Source organism: Scyliorhinus torazame, chromosome 9 (assembly GCF_047496885.1).
Source record: "Scyliorhinus torazame isolate Kashiwa2021f chromosome 9, sScyTor2.1, whole genome shotgun sequence".
Taxonomy (NCBI): Eukaryota; Metazoa; Chordata; class Chondrichthyes; order Carcharhiniformes; family Scyliorhinidae; genus Scyliorhinus; species Scyliorhinus torazame.
In genome coordinates, this window is record NC_092715.1 from 52,550,249 (window position 1) to 52,576,963 (window position 26,715).

A 26,715-nucleotide genomic window follows, 5' to 3' on the forward strand; every position below is an offset into this window, starting at 1 on the left:
ACAACTGGTTAAAAACTGGATAAGAAGGTGTCTAGTAAAGGTGTCAAAGGTTTGCTTTTACATATAGACAGGTGTTGCTCTTCGTGGAAAGGCTGATTTTTTTCATTCGCTGCAAGTTTATTTTTAATAAATTTAGAGTAACCTGCACATCTTTTCGATTGTGGGGGTGAGACCCACACAGAAGCTGGAAGAATGTGCAAACTCCACACGGACAGTGACCCAGGGCCGGGATTCGAATCCAGGTCCCAGCGCTAATCACTGCGCCACCGTGCTGCCCAGTCATTCGCTGAAAGTTGACTACATTTAAAAAAATAAATTTAGAGTACCCAATTAATTTTTCCCAATTAAGGGACAATTTAGCATGTCCAATCTACCTACCAGGCACATCTTTGGGTTGTGGGGGCGAAACCACGCAAACACGGGGAGAATGTGCAAACTCCACACGGACAGTGACCCAGAGCCGGGATCGAACCTGGGACCTCGGCGCCGTGAGGCCGCAATGCTAACCACAGGAAAGTTGACTACATGTACACCAAGAGCTGCTCATGCTCAGACATTGAGTCGTCTCAAACCCTAGAGATTGTGCGATTTCCAGGTTATTGTGATTGGTGTTTTAGATCCCTTGTTTGTGCTACGTTAGCTGACCTCCACCTCAAAGTAGGGCTTGGGAATTCAGAAGGACTTGTTCATTGACCTGCATTAGGATTGTACTTGCATCTGGACTTCAATTCAGGACCTGATCTAAATTGGTTGGATGGCTCATTGTTCAGCAGGCAGCTGATATTTGCTGCCGAAACCTGTGAATAATGGATTCTGAGATGAGGTACTGAAGGCACGAGAAAGAAAGGATCTAGATTCTGTTCAGTACAAATCCACACAGCTGCCTTCTCTGAGTTACTTAGCAAACAGTGTGGCATCGCAAACAGAGGTCTCAGTAACTGGTGCCACGAGGCAGGGGGACTCCCAATGCCAGACTGCTCCACTACTTTCATCCGATCATGGTGTCCAGATGTGATGAAAAACATCCAGCTTCAGGCTGATATTTGGTGGCAAGTATCACAGGTGAGGTTAAAAATCATCATCATGAGTCAAAAGCTGATGTTTATGAAGCAACCAGGTGACATTTGTTAATGTTGATTCCATAAATTGACCATGAATAATGGCTTGTTGCGTATACAGTATTTAACTTTCCACTAAACCCACATCTCTCTTTCTTCCAGAACCAGGTTTGTGAGAGTGGTGAGGAAGTCTTGGATGAAGGGAGCAATGGAATTAATGAGCAGGCCAGCTACGCTGTGAACAAACTACGACAGCTAAATGAGAAACTAGAATATAAGAGGCAAGCTCTGGGATCCATCCAGAATTCACCAAAACCTGACAGAAAGGTATGATCCAGAGTCCAGGTGCTCAGTTGGGTTTGTGACATTGCTGGGTGCTTTCTGCTCTGTTGGGAATTTTATTGTGAATCTTTCAGTTGGTTTGTACAAGTGTTTTAGGATGCATTTTTTTGTGTGAACTTTGAGTTAATATGTAACGACCATACAGTTACCAACTGTCATCACAATGTATAGTCCTTTTGGTTGCTTAAATGCACATGGAGCATAAATTTAAAATGATTCAGAATGGACTTCATATGAATATGAGAAAAAGAGTAGCCATCAGTTCCTCAAACCTGTTTGGCCATTTAATTAAGTTATGACTGAACGGTACCTCAACTCCATTCGACCACTGCTGATCTGACTTCCATGATCATCTTCCCGAGTAAAAAAAACCTAACAATCTCTGTCTGTGTGAATTCAATAATAATAATAATAATAATCACTTGCGACAATAAGTGATTATTATTATTATTGAATTCACACGCCCAAATGCAAACGTATTTGCTCAGTTTCGGACATCTTGGGCGGGATTCTCCGCAATCGGTGCGATGTCCGCTGACCGGCGCCAAGAACGGCGCAAATCATTCCGGCATCGTGCCGCCCCAAAGGTGCGGAATTCTCCACATCTTGAGGGGCCGAGCCCTCACCTTGAGGGGCTAGGCCCGCGGCGGAGTGATTTCCGCCCCGCCGGCTGGCGGGAAAGGCCTTTGGTACCCCGCCAGCTGGCGTGGAAATGACTTTGCCGTGCGACGCATGCGCGGGAGCGTCAGCGGCCGCTCACGGAATCCCCGCGCATGCGCAGTGGAGGGGGTCTCTTCCGCCTCTGCCATAGTGAAGACCATGGCGAAGGCGGAAGGAAAAGAGTGCCCCCACGGCACAGGCCCGCCCACGGATCGGTGGGCCCCGACATGGGCCAGGCCAGCGTGGGGGCACCCCCCGGGGCCAGATCGCCCCGCGCCCCCTCCAGGACCCCGGAGCCCGCCCGCTCCGCCTTGTCCCGCCGTTCAAAAGGTGGTTCAATCCACGCCGGCTGGCGTGGGTTGACAGCGGCAGGACTTCGGCCCATCGCGGACCGGAGAATCGTCGGGGGTGGGCCCGCCGACTGGCGCGATTTCCGCCGACCAGCGCAGCGCGATTTCCGCCCCTGCCGAATCTCTGGTGGCGGAGAATTCGGGGCACGGCGGGGGCGGGATTCACGCCGGCCCCCGGCGATTCTCCGACCCGGTGGGGGGTCGGAAAAATCGCACCCCTTTAGTTTGTGGTCACTCATTAGAATACCATAGAATCCCTGCAATGCAGAAGGAGGCCATTTGGCCCATTGAGTCTGCACCGACCCTCTGAAAGATCGCCGTACTAGGTCCATTCCTCTGCCCTATCCCTGTAACCCCACTTAACCTGCACATCTTTGGACAGTGGGAGGAAACCGGAGCGCCAGAGGAAACCCACGCAGACACTGGGAGAACGTGACAGTAAGCCAAGTCGGCATTGAGCCCGGGTCCCTGGTGCTGTGAGGCAGCAGTGCTAACCACTGTGCCACCATAGACTGACTCGCTAACTCATATTTACAATTTTGCTCAGTATAGAAGTAGCACTCCTTAACTGTTGCTAGCAGCAGTGCGGTCTCTGATGCGAGAAGAACTTCACAGAGGGCAATTGGCATACCTCTCTTTAAACCTCATTTCCCAAGGAGAACGTGGATTAATTAAGAAAGGCCAGCACAGAAAAACAACTCTGTTTAATTAACTTGATTAAGTTTTTTGATGAGGTTAATGGGGTTCATATGGTGTAAATGGACTTGCAGAGAAATGTGAAGTGATACGTTTTGGTAGGGAGAACAAGGAGCAGGAAGTAAAGGATACATTTCTGCAGTAAAATAGAAACCTGGAGGTACACGTGTGCAGATCATTGGTCGCAGGACAGCTTGAGAAAGTAGTTAAAAAAGGTAGATGGGATTCTTGGCTTTATAAATCAAGGTACAACATGTTAATTGTATAAATTAAGGTTAAATGTGTATAGGTGGAGGGCACTCATCAGAGAATTACTTGTGCCTGCATACAGATACTACAATTGAAGTTGTGCATATTTTCCTCTACCCATCATCCATAGTGATGTGGTGTATTGCTAATGTCTTTGGGCCAGAGGCCAGGCTAAGTCTGTGGGAACCTGGGTTCAAATCCCACCATGGCAGCTGGTGGGAAAGCTCCTTTAAAAGTGGGGTCACCTTTAGTTAATTTTATATTTGACTTGTCAAAAAAGTATGAATGGACGCTACCCGTTTACCTTGGGATCGGTACTGGGACCACTGTAACACAACTGCCTCAGAGTTAGAAGATCATGAGTTCACATCTTACTCCAGAAATTTGACAACAAAATCTGGGCTGACACTTACAGAGCAGAACTGAGGGAGTGCTGCACTGTTGGAGGTGCAACATTTAATTACAACCCGTCTGCCCTCTCAGGTGGAGATAACTAGATTTTAAAAAAGACACTATCACTGGTTGTATCGTTGAGAGCTATACATTTTGTAATAACCTGCACAAGACTCATCCACCTGGGGATGATTGTACCCCGTGTTCAATTGGACTGAGTTAACCCAGCACTAGCATAAAAGGCAGGCAGCTGTAGAGCCAGCTAAGAAGGAATGAGGACCCGGTGAAAGGGAACCGGGCCCTGTGCATGTATGATACTGTTGCTGAAATAAAGGACTTTTAAGAAGCTCATTGGACTCCACTGGCTTTATCACACATTTATAATGTCTCACTCTGAATAAATCTAAAACTGAATAAAGATTGCCTTCTGGTCGTCTCCTTCACCAACTGGCTGTTAGTAGTTTAACATGGAATACAAAAGCAAGGACATTATGATGAACTTTATTTAAAACACTGGTTCGGCTGGAGTACTGTTTCACATTCCGGACACCGCACTTTCGGAAGGACGTGAGAGGGTGCAGAAAAGATTTATGAGAGTGTTTCCAGGGATGAGGGATGTCCGTTATGTGGATAGATTGGAGAATCTGGGGCCATTCTTCCTGAAGAAGAGAAGGTTTTAAGGGAGATTTGAAAGAATGGTTCAAAACAATGAAGGGTCTGGGCAGAGTCGATAGAGAGAAGCTGTTCCCATTGTTAAAGTGCCATAACCTACAGGACTACGGACCAAGAGCTGGAAAATGGGATGAGGCTTGATGGTCATCTTTCAGGTTGCAGAGGCCCGTTGAGCTAAATGGCCTCCTTGCAAACCATAAATGTTGTGTCTCTATAAGAAAATCATCTTCATCAGGAGATGACTGAGTTGAGGAAGATAATGGATCAACTTATTCATAGTTGAGCTGGAGAGGAAGCAAACTTGCTGACTTTTCTACCATATTTTAAATCTATAAAACTCCATTGAGAATATTGTAAATTGGATATTTGAAGTTGATGTGAAATGATCTCTCCCTGCTTGAAGACTGGTAGCTTCACCTCGTATTGCCATCCAAACAGATATTGAGAAGCAGTCGTATTCAATTTTTTTCATTGGAAAGCAATTTAGAATCTAGTTTTTATATCCTATCCGGTTAAGTACTCTAACCCTGCAAATTAATGCTGCCAATATTTATCCATCTCTCAGATAGTTACAAAGCTAAAGGATGAGATCTCCACGATGGAGAAAGAACATGATGACCTTCAGCAGCACATTGTCCGGACGGACTGGTGGTGTGAAAACCTTGGGCAATGGAAAGCCACCATCAGCAGTAGTGAGGTAGGTCACCCATAGTGCAGATTGATGTCTTATCCTGTCTTATTTCTCATCGATTGACCTTCAGTTTATAAAAGTTAGGAGCTGTAGTATGAGTTTGGTTTGTATTTACCGGTGTATCCATTACATAAAATTAGCTGCCTACATTCATGCAATCCTCTCTGTGTGTATCGGCGATTGTTATCAGTTGTTGATGGCAGGATGGATGAAGCTGGTGTAGCTCCCTGTGCTAAGCGACACTAAGTTGATGTGTAATTAACGGAGGAACGTTCCTTTTTCACTCTCTCAGACGAGCTGTTCCAATCGATCGTGTTTAAAGCCTGTGAGCAAATGCTAATGGCATGCAGAATTTGGCCTCTGACCCACTTAATGGTGCTGTATTTTCTCATTGCTGGAGCACTGATTGGTATAGTGTTTGGCATATAACTTTGATGTTGAATTTACAGAGACTGAATGTCACATTTATTAAGCACGTTCTGTGATTCATAATGAATCGCATGCAAATGTTAATTTTAGTGATGTTATGTTACATTTTTACTGGAAATGAAGTGCTCATTTGTAATTTTGCAATAATGGTGTGAGCTATACTGCTATGTACTATTTAAGGTGGGGATGTCTAAGCTGCTTTTTGTGGGCAGTACAGATGTACAGTGAAGTGTTGAACCCACCTCCCACAGTCAAGTTAATGATCCCATTATTTTTATATATGTTCAGTTGCTGACAATAGATCTTGGGTGTTTTGATTTAGGATTTATCCATTCATGAGGCAGCAGTGCCAAAAACTGCCCTTCATGGACCAACAGCAACAGTTTAATTTTTCTATGCATTTTGCATCTAGATCAGCACAAGGAGACTTTTGGTGAAGTTCCAACTTCACTCTGAGCAGGCTGCTGGGGAGTGAGTGTGAATTCAAATGCTGACAGGGTCGTGAACACAACCCGTCCATCACACACACCCACCTCCCGTCCACTGATTCTGTCTACACCTCCCACTGCCTTGGGAAAGCGGGCAGCATAATCAAAGACCCCTCCCACCCCGGTTATTCTCTCTTCAACCTCTTCCATCGGGCAGGAGATAGAAAAGTCTGAGAACACGTACGAACAGATTCAAAAACAGCTTCTTCCCCGCTGTTACCAGACTCCTGCATGACCCCCTCATGGACTGAACTGATCTCTTCACGCATCTACTCTATTGAGTAATACTACACTCTGTATGCTTAACCCGATGTCTATGCCTATGTATTTGCATTGTGCATTTATCGTATGTCCTATGTTTTACATGTATGGAATGATCTGCCTGGACTGTATGCAGAACAATACTTTCTCACTGTACCTCGGTACACATGACATTAAATCCAAATCCAGCTTGCCTCAGGCTTCGGAAGTAATGTTTCTCTGGATTTCATGATGTGACACTAATACTGTAAAATATGTAATGTATTAAGCAGGTGGAGAGGTATTGCAAATCTGGCAGAAAGTTTTTTCTATGATGATTCAGATATACACGTATAGTGCTAACTTACTAGAATTTGGAAGGCAACTTGAATAATGGAGACCTTCCAATTTAGAATAAAAGGTGTAAAAATCAGTTAATGTGCAATGACTTTATGCAGCAAGAAGTCTTACAACACCAGTTTAAAGTCCAACAGGTTTGTTTCAAATCACTAGCTTTCGGAGCACTGCTCCTTCCTCGGGTGAATTCACCTGAGGAAGGACAGTGCTCCGAAAGCTAGTGATTTGAAACAAACCTGTTGGCTTTAACCTGGTTTTGTAAGACTTCTTACTGTGCTCACCCCAGTCCAACGCCGGCATCTCCACATCATGACTTTATGCAGAAGGAGTGAATGTAATAAATTGTCAAAGGAGGCAGTGGGGGCTGGTTGAATCACCAAATTAAAGCCAGAGTTGGTTCAGTACCTGGAAGAAAAACTGCTCCAGAGATATGATGGATTGTGGGATATGTTATTTCCTGACAGTGGGGTTGATTGATTGGAAATGATATTTACCAGTCGTGTTAACAAGCTCTAAATGTAAAGCAGTAAAATTACATTACTTACTTTTTAAAAGCTACTTTTAATTTGTGTCAATGCAGTTGAGCATTGTTCTAATTGAACTAATTCCTTGTATAAGTCCTAGTGAACTGCAAAATTCCCTGGGAAACATAGGTTTTCAAGGGGGTTCCTAGGAGGATCCCAGGAGTACTTGAGTATCAGACTTTACACTATATTCCAGAGGTCATTTTAAGTGTTTAATTACCAGACCTTTCCTTTTATACAGCTGAGGTGGAGGTAAAGCATCAGAGAGAGTGTCAAAACCTCCAAACAGCCCATCTACCCAACTCTTCAAGCAGTACCTCCTCCACATGTGGCAGTCTACAGGTCACGCATTGGACTGATCGGCCATTGAACTGGAGTGGGAGGAAGTCATCCACAATCCTGAGGGACTGTCTGAGAAGGCAATTCTGTGATCTTAACCTGCAGGTGTACAGAGCTCAACAATAATCCAAAGATAATCTGTAGCCAGTACGGATCAAGAGAAATGGTACATGTTCTCCAGCTGCATGTATAGTTTTAACTGGTACACTTCGGTTGATGGCTGTTTTAGTGGGACCTTGGCTTCCTTTGGAGAGGAACACTTCGTATTCTTTACCTGATCCAGCTTATAGAGGAAATGAATTCTAAAAATGGGACCATTCCACTTGATTCACAGCAAACAGAGTAGTACCAAAAGAAAATCCTTGGAAGTATGAGTTTCTGCACCAAAATCATAGACTCCAAATATTGAGATTTTGCCATAGGCTATTTTCCCAAATGAAGGAACAATGAAGAGAAGTGCAAAGTTCCAACCTAGATAGTGCTAAACTATCATCAAAGAAGATTGCATGTATTTTAAGTTGACATGGAATAATGCTTTTTTTCCTTTTTGCCGAGAAATGTAAGAAGCTTTGTGTTATAATTAAAATCGCGATCTCTGGGTAATTGATGTCCTGACCCTGTTGAAGGATCTGGTTGCAATTTGGTCTCCCAACACTTTTCCATAATTATTAATCGAGCACCAGATATTTTTCTATAAAGCAGAGGGATATGTTTACAGCTGAAAAGACAGCCAAAGGGATTTTAATTCTGAGCAGATTGCTGTAGGTGCTCATCTCTTTGTGTAGTAACTTGGTCAACATTTATGCATCAAATAACATTGCTGAAATGGATTATCTGCTTGTTGCTGTAAGTGCGACCATCAATTAATCACCAAATTTCCCTTAATGACAAAAGTGACTGCACTTCAAATGCTTTGGAATGTCTTGAGTCCATGAAAGGTGTGGTTATAAATATAGATTTGTCCTTTCTAGTGCGACTCCGAGGAGCAGTGATATCAGCTGATGTCTGATACCAGATTGAAATTATGTAACCATAATTTAGCAATTTCTACAACCCATGTAAAATTTCAAGGCTGCAGTGATTGCAAACATTGCAACATTAAACATACGAATTGCACTGTAACCTCACCAATCTGGAATGCTTGGGACAAGCTCATTTCTGGATTTTGGAATTTTCAGACTTATGGAACGACGTCAGAGCAAATGTGTGAAATGGACAGTGCCGTAAATGTAAATATTTACCTGAAGCATAAAACTTTATAAAGCAGTGATACAAATTGTCTTACTTGCCAAAATGCTGTATTCCCATGTTTCCGCTACCTAAGTGCCGTATTGACGGGTTGCCAATGATGTGGAAGGAATGCTTGGGTCTGATCAAAAGATTTCTGGATAGCTGATGCTCCCGAACAGTAGGTTTTGGGACTGTAGAGATGACAGTGTATTGTCAGCTGTGGCGCTGTAACTGAGCTCCAAGTCATTGTCGATCCTCCTCCAAAGTATGTAACAAAATGGGTCTTTCACTGAACATCTGGAAAACTAAAGACCTCTTCCAACCAGCTCCCACAGCACAATGCCTCTCCCGCATCGATTAAGATCAGTGGTGAGATCCTGGAAAATATGAACCAATTGCCATCCCTAGGAAACCTCCTCATGATAAAGGCAGACAGATGATAAAATTCAATAATTGCACAGCCTTTGGTCAATTGAGGAAAAGAGCCTTGGAGGACCAGAATCCCAAACCCGAGACCAAGATCATGGTTCACTGGTTCATTCTCACAATCCTAAATATTCAGAGACTTGGACAACCTACAGCAGGCACCTCAAAGCACGGGTGAAATATCACCAGTGGTGCCTTTGCACGGTCCTCCAAACGCAGTGGCAACAAAAGCAGCACAACAGTGGTGCCCTCTCCCTAGTCAACATGTTAATCACTCAAAACTAGCTCCGCTGAGCAGGTCATGCTTGTGTGCCTGACACTGAACACTCGAAGCAACAGCTATCCTCAAAACTCAGTCACAGTCGGAGACTCCAGAGGACAACAGAAATGCTTTATGGATGTCCACAAAACATCTTTTGAAGAGGTCAAACAAACTTACTGATGAGCCACTGCCTTGTGAGTGACCATTCGCTCGGGAAGGCAACAAACACATCGAGGCACTGCATCGGGAGCTGGCAGCGGTGGAGGTAAAGCATCAGAGAGAGTGTCAAAACCTCCAAACAGCCCATCTACCCAACCCTTCAAGCAGTACCTCCTCCACATGTGGCAGTCTACAGGTCACGCATTGGACTGATCGGCCATTGAACTGGAGTGGGAGGAAGTCATCCACAATCCTGAGGGACTGTCTGAGAAGAAGAAGCTGTAACAAAAGCAAAACAATCAGATAAAATATTAAACCATCTGATCTATTAAAGCTCATTTGTTATAAGAATTGGTCGGTAGCTTTAGATTTTATAGTTAATTCTGCGCAAGGCTGCTGAGTTGATGAAATACTGACTAATTTCCACCTTTTTACTGGTGGGAGAATGTGTCCTTGTTGTGTTTGAAAATACAGTATTCAGCTGATCAGTGCACTATTACCAATGAAATTTCCCATTTCTAGGACAAGTGATTTTTCATTCCGTTCTGGTGTCTCAGAACCTGACACTTTCAATGCCTTTGGGACTTTATTAAAATAAATTGTTACTAAAAAATGAGCAACAAAACAGACATCGTGTCTCGCAATCAGTGAGAGAACGGGCTGCACTGAATCACTTGTGACCATCCTAAAATTGTGCTGAGTTCCCCGCAAGAGTACATTCTTCTTATGTAGGTGCACAGATTAATGCAAAGGGAAAATGCTAATTGTTTTGATTTTTTGCTGAATTGTATTTGCATTTTGTCAGCTTGTTTATTCCTTTTCTTGGGCAGGTTGTGGAAGAGAATGGGGAGCAAATGCCCTGCTACTCAGTCATGGTCCAACTGAGTCCGTCTGATCCCGAACGTGACGGCTGGACAGTTACGAGGAAGCTAAGCGAGTTCCAGGTGCTACATCGGAAGCTCTGTGAGGTACCTGTCACAAATGTCAGCCTATGTAACTGTACCTTTCCTCATCCTTTGTGACCTGTTTGCAGCCTTTGACACGGTTGAGCACAGCATCCACCTCTAAAGCCTCCCTTCCATCGTTCAGTTGAATGGAACTGCACTCACTTGGCTCTATTTTTATCTAGCTGATCGTGGCCATTTATGATTTCTCTTCCCATATTCCCATACACTTTCCATTCCATAGTGTCCTCCAAGGGTTGATCGCTGCCCTCCCTTGCTATTTTTCATCCATGTGCTTCTCCTTGGCGATATTGACTAGAAAGCTGTGTGCTGATGACATCATCACATCAGGATATTCCTGCTCCCTTTTCATTCTCACTGACTTGGACGTTGTCAAATCTCTTGTCTGGAGGTCCTGAACAAGAGAGAGAATGAGTGACAATGGAGGATGAGTCAGGAAGGCAGTTCTGAGTGGATGCTTCTGTATTCATGTTACATCCATGGTTTTAATATTGCGTTATATTGTATTGGCAGGGCTCTTGTCAGTGTCATGTCCATAACTGTCGAAGGTTTGAGGAATTAATAGTATCCTTGTATGCTTCTGATGTGGCTATTCTTTATCAAATAGTTCTGCTTATTAAATGAGAAGTACAGTCTGTGTGTCAGCTCTATTACTTTACTATAATGTGGTAGAACAAAATTAACCACCACCTTCAATCAATCTGTGTAAAACAAACATTTAATTATAATAACTCCCGTTACTTTTGGTACAAAGTTTACAAATGCAGCTATGTTTTACCTCCTTTATTAGCTTAAAGCAGTACAATAGTTTTGCCGTTTGTATGTCTCCTTTTGTATCTTGTATTCTTTGGGATCACCTCTTGGTTGCCTCCTATCAGGGATTCATTTCACTGGGTTTTCTGAATAATGTGGACCCCTGACATCTTCTCTGACCTGACTTTAGAACTTGAATATCATCTCCCCCTTGTATCTATTATTGCGATGCCAGACCAGACCCCAATATTTGCTCGGATGCTGGACAGGAACCCCAATCACTTTTTAATTTGTAAAACTGTGAGGAAAGGATACTTCGCTCCAAGAGTGTAGGGATAGGGATAGGCACAAATAGGGATATGGTACATTAAAACAAACCTCATTATTATCACAATATTAAACTACCTTAACAGCACCGAAATGTAGCTTACAATTACCAGTATAAACAATGCTTAACGATAAAGTAAAACATGTCAACTCCTAACTGCTGGACGGCACGGTGGCGCAGTGGTTTTTAAAAAAGAATAATTTTTATTCAAAATTTTTCACAGATTATCACAATAGAACCCCCCCCCATTACATAATAATAAAACAACAAGAACAACAGTGCATAAATAAACAAATAAACAGTAAACAATAGTGCATCCCCTACCAGACACTAATCTCCCCCCCCCCCCCGGGGTTGCTGCTGCTGACCATCTCCTAACGCTCCTCCAGGAAGTCTAGGAGCGGTTGCCACTGCCTGAAGAACCCTTGCACAGATCCCCTCAAGGCAAATTTCACCTTCTCCAATTTAATAAACCCTGCCATGTCGTTAATCCAGGATTCCACGCTTGGGGGCCTCGCATCCTTCCACTGAAGCAGAATCCTTTTCCGGGCTACCAGGGACGCAAAGGCCAGAATACCGGCCTCTTTCGCCTTCTGCACTCCTGGCTCGTCCGACAACCCCAAATATTGCGAGCCCCCAGCTAGGCCTAACCCTGGAATTCACTACCCGTGACACCATCCTCGCTACGCCCCTCCAGAACTCCTCCAACGCTGGACATGCCCAGAACATGTGGGTGTGGTTTGCTGGGTTCGCCGAACACCTCGCACATCTGTCCTCACTCTCAAAGAACCGGCTCAGCCTAGCCCCGGTCATGTGCGCCCTGTGCAGCACCTTAAATTGTATCAGGCTGACCCTCTCGCAAGAGGAGGAAGAGTTTACCCTTCCCAGGGCATCCACCCAAATACCCTCGTCGATCAGGTGGTGCGGTGGTTAGCACTGCTGCCTCACGGCGCCGAGGTCCCAGGTTTGATCCCGGCCCCGGGTCACAGTCTGTGAGGAGTTTGCACATTCTCCCCGTGTCTGTGTGGGTTTCACCCCCACGTAGGGTACGTGGATTGGCCAAGCTCAATGGCCCCTTAATTGGGGAAAAAAAGAATTGGATACTCGAAATTTAAAAAACAAAAATCCTAACTGCTACCTTCTTTATCTCAAATCAAACAAACGCCATCACAGGTCAAAACCCACTTTTAAATAAAGTTAGTAAGCACAAGGTTACTTGCCGATCTTTGGATAGAAAGATCTTTTGAGGGACTGCATGAAGAGAGAGAGAGACCCTGTCAGATTAATGCCGAATCTCTTGCAGCCTTCTGCAGAAACTGTTGTTCAACCAACTTCCAGAGAACTAACTCCAAAGTGACTGCCACAGTCCTGGCCCGTCCCATTGCCACATGATCTTTATCCCACTCCAATCCCATGACCTAATTACTTAAGTTTAAAGACAATGGGCTGGATTTTCCACTGGCGGGGTTCTCCATTGTGCCGGCAGCACACCCACGCCCGGGATTTTCTGACGGCATGGGGCTGCCCAAAATGGGAAACCCCATTGGCCGGCTGGCGGAACGGAGAATCTCGCTGCCGGTGGGGGCGCGTCGCATCAGAAAACTGGTGCGGCGGGGCGGAGCATCCAGACCAATGTCTCTAATTATCAACTCCCCGGAAATCATAACTAAATCTCATTAAGCCTCGCCTTGTAAACGTAAGCAGAGGGGGTTTAGCACAGTGGACTAAACAGCTGGCTTGCAATGCAGAACAAGGCCAGCAGTGCGGGTTCAATTCCTGTACCGGCCTCCCCGAACAGGCTGGAATGTGGCGACTAGGGGCTTTTCACAGTAACTTCATTGAAGCCCACTTGTGACAATAAGTGATTATTATTATATGACTATGTATTCACTTTTACAACATCTTAATTTCATCTTCTGCAGCCACAGTGTCAGTCTTTCTTTTAAACCAGGATTTTTAATAAATATTGCTGCAGCAGATACATACACACCTTAATCCATTACTGCACCATATATATATAATACAATATATATATATATATATATATATATATATACACCAATTTCTTACATTCATCACACTATGACAACAGACATGGTACTTGAGGTGGGAATTAGAAAGGAGGACAACAGTAAAATATCCATTGCTTCCTCTGCATTTTGTAGTCATTACTTTTATGTGGTTGTATAGTTACAACAATGAGCAACATATCTGTTGCTTTAAGGGCTCCGTTTCTGTGCAAACGGTGTGAGACGTTCGATGTAAACACCAGCTGGATAAGCAGAGCTCTGTAACGTGATCTGAAGACTGAATTAAGTTTATGTTGCTCTTAAATGTAGCCCTGTGATGATGCAGCATTGTTAAAACGGTAAATATCTGATTTTGTGTTTCTTAGTGTTTCCCAATATTAAAGAAAGTGCAGCTACCTTCAATGAGTAAGCTGCCCTTTAAATCCATTGACCAGAAGTTCCTGGACAAGTCAACAAATCAGCTGAATAATTTTTTACAGGTAAGTGAAAACAGAGTGCTGGCTGAGGCAAGGAAAGGGACGTGCAGCTCGCTGGCTGCACAGCCAGCTGTTCTCGCCTGGAAATGCAACACTGTGCAAAACAATGTGCAGGCGTGGCTCATGTCATCATGCTGGCGGGCCAGGACCAGCTGGCAATGCCAGGAATCCTAAGATAGGGGTGCTGTTTTTAAGGATGCCCTGATTACCGACAAGAAACCAGGAATCCCCCACCGACTTACCATGGACACTGAGAACCCCCCCCCCCCCCCCCCCCCCCCCCACCCGGCAGTCCAGGCATGTCACTGGGGACTTTACTTAACTGTGCGCCCCTGACAGGTTTCCTTCGCCTGGTTCATGTTCTGCAAAACCCGTTGTTGTAAACATCGCCAACGTGACGTCACGTCACCGACGGGGAAACTCCTAATGTGGGGGATGATACACTGGGGGAAGCCCTTTACCAAGATGTTAATTTATTGAAAAGACTTTATGGGAACCTCATTGCGTCACTGGCGAGGAAAATCAGGAAATTAGATCTCGCTGGCGGGATTCTCGTTTTTTGACTCTTGATATTCTGTGGCCCAAACGCAGGCCCAAAGTGCACCCAGAGAGTGCAAGTCCATTAGCATCATTACAACAATTGTCAATGGTAAATTGAAACTGGACGCATCCAAGTTTCAGAATATGAGCAATTTCTGTATCTGAATAACAACAATTTATTGTACAGATATTTTAGGTTTATGGCAGGCTTTCTCATTCTGCTTCCATTCCCAGCTGTACTGATCCCAAATAGGTAAAATTCAGACTCTACTTGCTGGAAAGATTAATTTTACAACTGCCATATCTTGACGGAAGAAACAGAAGCAGGAATAGGTCATTTTGGCCTATTGAGCCTGCTCCGTCATCAATAAGATCATGTATGATCTGATTGTGACCTTAACTCCACTTTCCTGTTGTCACCCCCCCCCCCCCCCCCATAACCCTCAACTTCCTTGTCGATTAAAAATCTGTCCAATACAGCCTTGAATATATTCAGTGACCCAGCCTTTGGGGAAGAGAATTTCAAACACTAACAACTGTTAGAGAAGAGATTACTCATTATCTCCATCTTGAAAGGGAGACCCCTTATTTTAAGTTGTGTCTACTAGTTCTTGTTTCTCTCACGAGAGGAAATATTGTCCTTGCATCTACCTGGTCAAGGCCAGAATTGGAATCCACGCTCTGGTCAGTGGCCATTTACTGATTCTTCTGGCAGGGGACTAAACCAAGGATAAATAGACTTTCAAATTATGATTTTTTTCCAATGATTTGAATATTGGCACCTGAGTTAAACACGAAAAGCAGATTGTATATCCAGGTATATCCAGGTATATCCAGGTAAAGAATGTTTTTTTAAAATGAAACACCTTGGGCTGGATTCTCCAATTTTGAGGCTATGTCCGGAGAAAACGTGTCTAGTTTTACTATGAAAACATCGGTGAGGACCCAGCACTGATCCTCTGACCGGTGAGGGGCTAGAAGCTGCGCCACGTACAAAGCACGGCCTTCCCGAGAATTGGAGAATTGCCGGGTCCATGGCCGCACATATGCACGGTGACGACCTGCAGCGGTCATGCCGTACAACATGGCACTGGCCGCGTGTGGATCCGACCTGCCAGATGGTGCTCCCCTGGACACCCCCTCACCACCCCCCGGGCCAACCCCCACCAGTATCCCCAGCCCTCGGCGAAGCCCCCCCCCCCCCCCCCCCCCCCCCCCCCGGCCAGCAGCACGGCCCCCGCCCCGACTGTGGTATCGCTGGACACAGTCCGCAGCCTCCATGCCGGGTTCACGAAAACTGAGAGCACACGTCCCCCGCGCCGTCAGGAACTCGGCCCATCGGGGGAGTCCTGAGGTGGTCCCAACAGCATGCTCCTCGAAGATGCCTTTTGGAGGGGCTGAGCATCCGAAAATAGGCGCCACCCCCGATTTGGTCGTAAACAGGAATTCTCCGCCCGATCGACAATTACGATATCGGCGTTGGGCAACGGAGAATCCCGCCCCTTTTTTCTGTCCCTGTGCGCAACATTTTCCAAAATATCTTGCGTCTCTATTCGTGAGGATTATTGTTTCAATAGAGAGACATCATTAAAAATAATGACTTAAAAGGATTGACTGCGTGGCATTAAGATCCACATTAACGTGCTTTTAAAAGTCAGACGAAAACCACAGCCTCAAAGATTTCTGATTGAGAAAGTGCTTGCTCATCTCTGAAAATGGCTCACTGAGGTTTACTTTAGAAGATTAATATTGATTATGATGTTGTGGCTATAACAGAGAGCTGGCTCTGGCACTAGCAGGACTGAGGATTAAATGTTCCTGGATACAAGATTTTCAGAAAAGATAGGAAAGAAAGAAAAGGGGGAGGGGAGGGTGGCATGAAAACATTGCAGCGCTGGATAGAGGAGTCAATGTCAGAATCTGACTAGAGCTAAGGATCAAAAAAGATGTAGTCAATAGGCCACCAATTAGTAGCAATGATGTGGATAGTCAGAGTCTTTTTCCCAGGATAAAGGGGTCAATTACTAGGGGCAAAGGTTTAAGGTGCGAGTGGCAAGGTTTAAAGGAGATGTACGAGGCAAGTTTTTTTACACAGAGGGTAGTGGGTGCCTGGAACTCGCTGCCGGAGGAGGTGGTGGAAACAGGGACAATAGTGACGTTTAAGGGGCATCTTGACAAATACATGAATAGAATGGGAATAGAGAGATACGGACCCCGGAAGTGTAGGAGATTTTAGTTTAGACAGGCAGAATGGTCGGCATGGGCTTGGAGGGCCGAAGGGCCTGTTCCTGTGCTGTACATTTCTTTGTTGTTCTTTTGTTATGTGGAAATGCCGGCGTTGGACTGGGGTGGGCACAGTAGAAGTCTTACAACACCGGGTTAAAGTCCCAACAGGTTTGTTTGGATTCAATAGCTGTGCTCCGAAAGATAGTGATTCCAAACAAACCTGTTTGACTTTAACCTGGTGTTGTAAGACTTCTTACTGCCTCCAATTAGTAGGAAAATTATAGAGGAACAGATTTGCAAGGAAATCACAGAGAGATGTAAGAAATATAGAATAGCTATAATGGAGGAATTTTATCCAAATACAGATTGGCGTAGTAGTGGTGGTAGAAAGGGCAGAGAGGGCCTAGAATGTGTTCAGGAGAATTTTCTACAATATGTTTCCATTCCAATCAGAAAATTTGCATTTCTGGACCAGGTTCTTGGGAATGAGGTGAGCCAAGTGGATTGAGTGTCAATAGGGAAATATTTGGGGGCAGTAGTCATTGTGTCAATAGGTTTAGGATGACTATGGAAAAGGACAATGAGCAATCCAGAGTAAGAATAATTATCAGGGGGAGGGGGTGTCAACGTCAATGGCTATAAAGTGGCACGAGGAGAATTGCTCCCATGGCGAGTCCACACTGACATGATGGGCTGAATGGCCTCCTTTCTGTGCCGTAACAATTCTGTGAACTCCATAACTTGCGAAAGGATTTGCTCTCTGGATTCATGGTTGCTTTTCAAAGTCAACCGTTTTGATAAGTACAGTAGATCTGTTACCTGGTTGCAAGCTGTAACGTTGAAAATTGCTGTGCTTTTGTCCTTGTTAATACTACTTTCTCACCTGCACTTTCTTCCTACAGAAACTCCTCACGGATGAGAGACTGTGCCACAGTGAGGCACTTTATGGTTTTCTAAGCCCCTCTCCAGAATACCTGAAAGTTGTTGATGTACAAGGGAAGAAGTCGACTTTTTCGCTGTCCTCCTTTCTGGAGAGGCTACCTGGAGATTTCTTCTCTCATCAGGAGGTGTGAATTACTGAGTCTCTGCATGACTTAAAAAGAAATTGAATTGTGGTAACTTCGCCATTCCTGTAACTGAGGAAAGGAGATATTTGTGTAGTCTCTTGTGCTTCTGCTCACAACTGGAGGCAACTATTTATTGCAGCAATAAAGAATTCTTAGCATACTGTTAACTGTAGATAATCTTTCATGTTATATAGTATGTCAATGATGGTAGAAGTTGCTTTAAAGATTCAACCACAAGGAAACCAAGAACTAAGGATGTTTGGGTATCTGCAGTTCCATGTAAAAGTATCATGGCGATATCTGTTTCAGGTCTAATTAGATACGTAATAATTAAAATACTTGAAAAGACTAAATGATCAGCTGCTAAAGGACTGAAGTAATAAAGGATAAGTTGTCTGGCCTTTATTAGATCAATATAGAAATTACCTTTTAATTTTCAAGGCTATGGTCTTGCCATTATATTTCGACCTGGTCTCTCCAGCCCTTGCATAATATGCAGTTGAGAGGAACAGGAATATTACAGCAAGGGCCGAGGCAGTAATGTTATTCAGGTGTGTGAATAGGAATAGCCTGCAAATGAGTCTTCCCTCCAGCCCCTAAGCCTTTCTCCTCCAATCCCCTGCTCACATTACTCCTCACAGAAAGGTATGCAATTACCATACAATAGTCTTCCATGAAGAAAAGCCGGTAGTATAAATTCAGTAAAGGCTAAATGTGCGCTACCGTCATAAAGTGGTCCCAGCATTCAATATACAGGACTTAGGTTCATTTATATATAAAAATGTTACCAGTCCGCTTTCTATCCGCTTGCATTGACAGACTTATTGCCGCTGAAAAATAATGGTCATATATCAAGGATCACAATATCACAGCAAGCTTGAAACTTCAGAGATGAAAAGTGCTTGGGAATAATAATTACATTCTGCTGTATTAAAAAGGACTTACACATCACAAAATCTGTATTTTCTGACCTGTGCATTGGGATAATGAGCTGATGATGATATCCCTGTAGAAATGAAGAACAAACTGCAGATAATCTTCAATTTTAAATTCCACTAATGACAGCAGACGTTGTGTGCAATATCGGTTCTTCCAAATATGTTTTATGAATGTTTTTTTCCATGTCTGTCCTCAGGAGGACACTGAGGAGGACAGCGATCTCTCTGATTATGGGGACGAGGTCGACTGCAAAAGAGACTCTCTTGCTGAACCTTGCTTCATGCTCATTGGAGAAATCTTTGAGCTCAGGGGGAGTAAGTGAACTTAATACTTTTCTTTCTTTCTGTCATTATTTGAAAAGAAGCTTCATTCCAATTTGCATTCAGAAAGGCCTCAAAGGATTTGCTATGAGTGGCTGGAATGCAAGTTCTAGTATCTTGACCCAGTGGTCGGATTCTCGCCTGAATCAAAATGTTGTGGGTTCAAACTTCACTGCAATGACTTGACTGTAAGCTGACACTTCCAGTGCCGTATTCAAGAAGAAAGGGTTTTGCAGAGGTGGGAGGTGAGAGGAAGGGACCATCTTGGTTAGGCAAAAGGCAAAGGTAAAATGGTGGAATTAAAACCTAGTCAGCAAACGTGACACCTATTCCCACTAGTCTATTTAACATTTGACAATCACAATAGTATTTACAATTACAAATCTCAACTGAAGCTCATCTGAAATTTGCCAACATTCAGTAATTTTGCCACAAGCCATTTAACAGTGTCAGAACTCCATGATTTATTGCTATTTAAAATACAGCAGCTATTATCTGCGAACAAATCTTAACAATCAGTTTATATTTAGAACTTTTGACAACTCGCATGGTTCATCAAACAAAACAGTGAATAAATAATCCATAATAACCGTGCGTTTATCCATTGTTATTAGCTTTTCTAAAAAAAACAAGGCCAACAGTGGTGCTGCTGTTGAATGATTTAAGGTAATTAGGAATGAAAGAAATGCAATGGAGTGGGGCGACATGGTGGTGCAGTGTTTAGCACTGCTGCCTCATGGCGCCGCGGACCCAGGTTCAAACCCGGTCCCGGGTCACTATTATGATCTTTATTATTGTCACAAATGGGCTTACATTAACACTGCAATGAAGTTACTGTGAAAATCCCCTACTCGCCACATTCCGCTCCCTGTTCGGGTACACTGAGGGAGAATTCAGAATGTCCAATTCACTTAAGAAGCACGTCTTTCGGGACTTGTGGGAGGAAAGCGGAGCACCCGGAGGAAACCCATGTAGACACGAGGAGAACGTGTGGACTCCGCACAGACAGTGACCGAAGTGGGAATCGAACCCGGGACCCTGGCGCTAGCTACCATGCCGCCCATCGTGTGGGGTTTGCACATTCTTCCGGTGTCTGCATGGGTCTCACCGCCACAACCCAAAAATGTACCGGTTAGGTGGATTGGCCACACAAAATTGCCCCTTAATTTGAAAAAAAAAAAGAATTGGATACTCTAAATTTATAACAGGTAAGCCAACTACAATGTCTTCAGAGAAGCTGACAATGTTCCTGCGGCAGGCCAACCTTGAACTTTCTCGTAGCATGTCAAACTGAATAATTAATGAAAAGCTAAGACTCAGAAAAGCTGACAGTCCTAAGCTGAGGCCTGTTTGTGAACTATGGAATGTAACAACGCTTGAAGTGCAGCTTAACTGCAATCACACACATTTCCACCCGTTATATAGAACAGAAGATTGTGGTGCAAATTGTAGAAATATTCCCTCCTTCCTTGAAGGAATTGTTTGCGATTGTAGATATGCACTGGTGCTATCTATTGCTAAACCAGATAAGTTATTTGAACTTGTAAGATTGTGTCACATTATGTTTTTCCTCCCTTCCATTGCAAAGATTACATTGGCACTCTTCCCTCAAGTTCACTTTCCTTTCCCTTCTTCTTTCCCCACTCCTGGCTGCTAAACCCTGCTGCTACTGCGGAGGGTTGATCATCTCTACCTATCGAGTACAGCAACGTTCAATCTAACAATTTCCCAGTGGTGTTTAACGACCAGCTTTTCATTTTCAGATTTAAAAAATAAAATAAACACCCTCTTCTCGTGCAGTATACATTTGAGTGCAAAACGAAAGGATTCAACAGTGTGTTTCTTTTTTCAGCCATACTCTTACTATCAAGCCGTTATTATTTTTGAAAATTGGTCATGAACCAGCTGGATTGTCATTCAAAACCAAACGGATTCACTGATGTCCTTCAAGGAAGAACATCTGCCATCCTTACCCAGTCTGACCTGTATTTCATATTGGGTTCATGCTAATGTGAAACCTAGAAAGCATTAAACGACCACCTTCAATGGGCAGCTAGGGATGAACAATAAATACTGGCCTTTTTAAAGCTGAATTCAAGTGCTCTGCTATTGTGAGATTTGAACCTGCCTTCTCTGAATTATTAATCCAGTAACATAACCATGACACCACCATATTCCAATGTTTAAAGATATAATTAATGCATAGATTGGTCCCAATCTTTGACATGCCACGGGAGTGAAGTACCAAATAGATCATGTAACCAGTATTTTAATGTACCAAATAGTCCAGCCTAGTTTAGCCACTGAAGTCCACAGAATTAGTTTTGAACCTCCAACCAGAAGTGAGAAGGCACCACTGAGCCAAACATGATTCCTTAAGTGTAAGCATATTCTAGTAGTTTTCTCTTGACTGAAAGAGTAGTTTATTGCGTTCCAAAAATAAAGTACTAATGATCTCTGATGAACAATGGATGGGATTCAGATCTGCATATTTAAATGAGCCTAATAGCTCATTTAAATACCTGGGAGCCAGGGACTCAACAGCCGCATCTGCGAGACTTCGCCAGGGCGCCATTTAGTATTGATCCACACAAACATGGACTAGGTGGCATGGGGTGGGGGGGGGGGCATTGGAGACCCCTAGGTGGTCGGGGAAAGGGCAGGGTGATATACCCTGGAACCTGACCACTGCCAGAGTGCCCAGCTGGCGGTGCCAGGGGTCGGACAGACGGGGAGGGGGCTTGCCCATGTGAGGGGGGTTCCCAGGGGCCTCTGGAAAAATGTGGGAGGGGAGTAACCCAGAAAGCAGGGGCGGGGGGACGACATAGGCCTGCCGATCAAAATGGTGCGTAATCTGCGAACAGCAGTTAGTGGAGGTGCAATCAGCTCAGCAGCAGGGACTCTCTCCAGTTTGCCTCAGTAACCTGAGGCAAAAAACATGACAAAATGCCATTGAATAGCAGGGTGGTTCTCGGCCCGAAAGCGGACTTAAAGTCTGCTGGATCGCATGATCAATATCTCTTTTCTAGTGCTTTTTGTGAAAGAGATTGTTCAAAATACAAGTTAATTGTGCAATATATCACTGTCACCTAACATTATAAAATGAATGATCATTACATTAAACTACACCAGGTGCACTTCATAAATCATCTGAAAACATAACTCTGAGAAGAATATAAAATGCCCGTAGCCCTCACATTTCCACAGGATTCCTGCAGCCAGCTATCTTTTTAATCAGTCCCTCCCATTGATAGTCTTTTCCTCAGCAAGCCTTTACTATGTCCTTTCCCAGTCTATGCTCCTTCATGTCTAAGGGCTGCAGATTTTCTTGCATTTGGCAGACAAAAGAATTAGACATCCATCAACAGATCATTGCTCTCCCAAATCCATTTGTTACTCTTCAAGATCATCCAGAACAGCAAAGATTACTTCTGACTGCTTTTCCGCCCATCACCACCTTCCCTGTCAACTCACCCTCAGCAAGTGTGAGACGTCAATGGTCTTTTTATCACAATCATCCATTCAGCTGCCTCTCTGATTTTTACTCTTCACCTTACCCCTCGCACTAACCCAGAAGCCATACCTCCTGTTTCTCTCCTATCTCCTTCATGCTCTTTGAGTTCTTACTTGCCGTTACCTCCCAAACAATGTGCCACTAATTGTGTGCCTTCAACAACTTGATTTAATGTGCTTCTGTGCTAAGAGAGGTGAATAATACAAGCAAAGGATTGTTGGGTGTTCTTACAGCTTTGTTCACAAACTGATGTGACTGCTTTTTTTCACATATTATTGGCCTTTTGAGGGATGTGTTACCTTTATGCAGTTATTGGTCAACTTTTTCTACTTTCTGGACTGATATGAGACATTTACTAAAAAAGAAAGTTTCATTCTCCCAAAGAACCAAATGTTTGCACTACTTCTAAATGTATTATATCCCACTTAAGAAGCCTTATTGTCTATCTCTTAATATGTTATTCTAATCTTCAGACAATGAATTGCTGGCAACAATCCTGGGGAAATCCTCTATGTTGCATAGAAAGACCTATGTTTGTGACCACATAGATATGAAAAAGTCTTAAAGTAATCTTTTGTGATTCAAGATTTTCCTGTTGTTGGCATGGGTTTATTCATGGTGTTTGTAATACATAGGAACATAGGAATTAGGAGTAGAAGTAGGCAATTAGCCCTTCGAACCTGCTCTGCCATTCAATTATAGCATGGTTGATCTCTTCCTGGTCTCAAATCCACCTCCCCACCTGTTTTGCATAACCCTTTAACCTATTTTTATCTGAAATATATAATACTTCATTTGATGAATGAAGAGTATTGTGGAAAATAATGCAGCTGTTTTCAGTGATTTCGTGAAGAGGACAAACTTGTTTCAATCTATTTTTGGGACGACGGCAATATTAACGGCAGCGATCTGTAACCTAGTCTTTTTTCTATGTTTCATCTTGTTAATCTCTGCTTTGCAGTGTTCAAGTGGGTCAGGAAGACACTTATTGCTCTAGTACAAGTTACATTTGGAAGGACAATCAACAAGTAAGTTGTTTTCTCTCACTCTTCTCTCCCCCCCGCCCCCCCCCCCCCCCCCCCCCCCCCAACCGCCATTTTTCAACAAGATGTGACAAGCCTGTCCTGTGTCTCCCCTATGGTTTGGAGCTTCTAAGAGTTTCAGTGGAAGGACTTCTTTAGACTATATGAAAGATTCGGGTCTGTAGAATGCAAATGTTTGATGGATTGCTGGAAAAATAAGGATGGGGAGGGGATGTGAAGACCAAATGGTTTCTCAGGGTCTTTGAAGAAAAGTCAATCTTATGACTGGCTTTACCAAAACCCTTTACCAAAACCCTTCGCAGGAGAGTTGGGATTAAGCAGTTGGTAGAAGGCAGATTTTAGATTTGGACTAGGTGGGGGCGGGGGGGCTGATGTCTAGAATATTTGAGGGGGTTGGTATGTGGTAAACTGTTGGTATCAGTCCATCCATCTTAGGAAAAACATGTATTCATCCTATGACTGAGGTAATACTGAAGTTTGGGAATGCAGCAGCTGTGTTACCTGATTTTGGGGTATAATTATCCACACTTGTATATCCAGAGTATGAAATGTATCATGATTGAGAAATGAAATGTTGCTGCTGAACCTCTGGATCTGTAACTGGTGATACCGACATTTTACTGGGACCTTTTTTATGCCTATGCTGTGGTCAATAGGACTAGACTGTATATTGGGATACCGTTTCATTCTATGGTGGGTTGTGCTGCTCTGCTAGCTTGCCATTTTGCTCTAAGTGCTTTGTATCCACTATCTGTCTCTCACATCTTTGTGTTATGAGGGAAGCAAACAAAGGCTTGAGTAAGTGTCAACATGATGTACTTGGCAAAGAAGATTGGGACAAAAGCAACTCCTCGGTGGGAGACTTGGTAATTCAATATCTGATTCAGCGAAGAGTAGATTATCACTGAGGGCAAGAATTCTCACTGCTTAGGCTTCAAATAATCCTCACCAGCTAAAGCCCAAATGGGTAGGGTCGTCCTAGCTGGTTTGATTCTTAAGTATGCGGATGGCACAAAGTTTGGTGGAATTGCGGATAGCAGTGGGGATTGTCAAATCGGTTGGAGACTTGGGCGGAGAGATGGCAGATGGAGTTTAATCCAGACAACTGTGAGATAATGCATTATGGAGAGTCTAATATATAGCAAATGGCAGAACCCTTAAGAGTATTGACAGACAGAGGATCTGGGTGTACAGGTCCACAGGTCACCAAAAGTGGCAACACAGGTGGAGAAGGTAGTCAAGAAGGCATACAGCATGCTTGCCTTCCTCGGAGGTGGCATTGAGTATACAAATTGGCATGTATATAAGACTGCATCTTTATAGAACCTTAGTTAGGCAATACTTGGAATATAGAGTTCAATTCTGGACACCACACTATCAGAAGGATGTGGAAGCTTTGGAGAGGGTACAGAAGAGGTTTGCCAGGATGTTGCCTGGTATGGAGGGCATTAGTTCTGAGGAAGAGTTGGACAAACTTGGTTTGTTCTCAATGGAATGACGGAGGTTGAGGGGCGACCTGATAGAAGTCTACAAAATTATGAGGGGCCTGGGCAGAGTGGATAGTGAGAAGCTTTTTCCCAGGGTGAAGGGGTCAATTACTAGGGGGCATAGGTTTAAGGTGCGAGGGGCAAAATTTAGAGGAGATATGCGAGGGAAGATTTTTACACAAAGGGTTTGTGGATGCCTGGAACTCGCTGCCGGAGGAGGTGGTGGAAGCAGGTACGACAGTGACATTTAAGGGGCATCTTGACAAAATACATGAATAGGATGGGAATAGAGGAATACGGGCCCTGGACGTGTAGACGGTTTTAGTTTAGATGGGCAGCATGTTCGGCGCAGGATTGGAGGGCGGTAGGGCCTGTTCCTGTGCTGTACTTTTCTTTGTTCTTTGAGCATTAAGAAGCTTCCCAGTGATCTGTACTAGAAAGTTGCATGGTTTTGCCAGACACATTCTCCATGTACACAATCCTGAACCATGGCACTTTTTAAAGTGCACTTCGTTGAATGGATAAATAAGGAGTCTCCCTGCAGGCCAATAGAAGCTCTGATTTTGGATTAATTTAAGGTTAGTGCACAGTGAATGGATTTTGATGTGTCCCAGGCACCTGGGTGGCCACAATGAATCACGCAAAGTGGGTTAAATTGCTGGGTATTGCTATAAACTAAGTCAAACATGGACACAAAAGCCAAATGCCAGAGGGAGGTGAGAGTGACTGCCCTTGACATCAAGGCAGCATTCGCACGACACAAGTGCCAGGCAATGACCATCTGCTATAAGAGAGGATCGAACCACTGCTCCTTGACATTCAATGGCCTTATCATTAATGAATCAACATCCTGGGGGTTACCATTGATCAGAAACTGAACTGGACTAGCCACATTAATACTGTGGCTACCAGGGGGCTGGTTTAGCACACTGGGCTAAATTGCTGGCTTTTAAAGCAGACCAAGGCAGGCCAGCAGCACGGTTCAATTCCCGTACCAGCCTCCCCGAACAGGCGCCGGAATGTGGCGACTAGGGGCTTTTCACAGTAACTTAATTGAAGCCTACTTGTGACAATAAGCGATTTTCATTTTTCATTTCTTGTCAAAGGCTAGGAATTCTACGGTGAGTAACTCACCTACTAACCCCCCAAAGCCTGTCCACCACCTCCAAGGCACAATTCAGGAGTGTAATAGAATACTCTCCACTTGCCTGCATGAATGCAGCTTCAACAACACTCAAGAAACTTGACACCATGCAGGACAAAGCAACCCACTTGATTGCTCCCCCTTCCACAAACATTCAAACCCTCCACCACCGACAAACAGTGGCAGCCACGTGTACCATCTGCAAGATGCACTACAGTAACTCACCAAGGTTCCTTGGACAGCACCTTCCAAACCCACGACCACTACCATCTAGATGGAAAAGAGCAGCAGATACCTGGTAACCCCACCAACTGGAGG

General features: G+C 44.1%; 1 protein-coding gene across 5 annotated transcripts in view; it reads left to right on the forward strand.

Annotated features, from left to right (window-relative positions):
• The window catches only part of snx25 (sorting nexin 25), a 369,244-nt gene that overhangs the window by 314,473 nt on the left and 28,056 nt on the right, over positions 1-26,715 (forward strand). For all 5 annotated transcript variants that reach the window (XM_072515885.1, XM_072515884.1, XM_072515886.1 and 2 more), the window contains 7 exons: positions 1,221-1,385; positions 4,986-5,117; positions 10,396-10,533; positions 14,007-14,120; positions 17,786-17,950; positions 19,086-19,203; positions 23,685-23,751. In XM_072515885.1, coding sequence (XP_072371986.1) covers positions 1,221-1,385; positions 4,986-5,117; positions 10,396-10,533; positions 14,007-14,120; positions 17,786-17,950; positions 19,086-19,203; positions 23,685-23,751 — 899 coding nt within the window. The remainder of the gene's footprint in view (positions 1-1,220; positions 1,386-4,985; positions 5,118-10,395; positions 10,534-14,006; positions 14,121-17,785; positions 17,951-19,085; positions 19,204-23,684; positions 23,752-26,715) is intronic.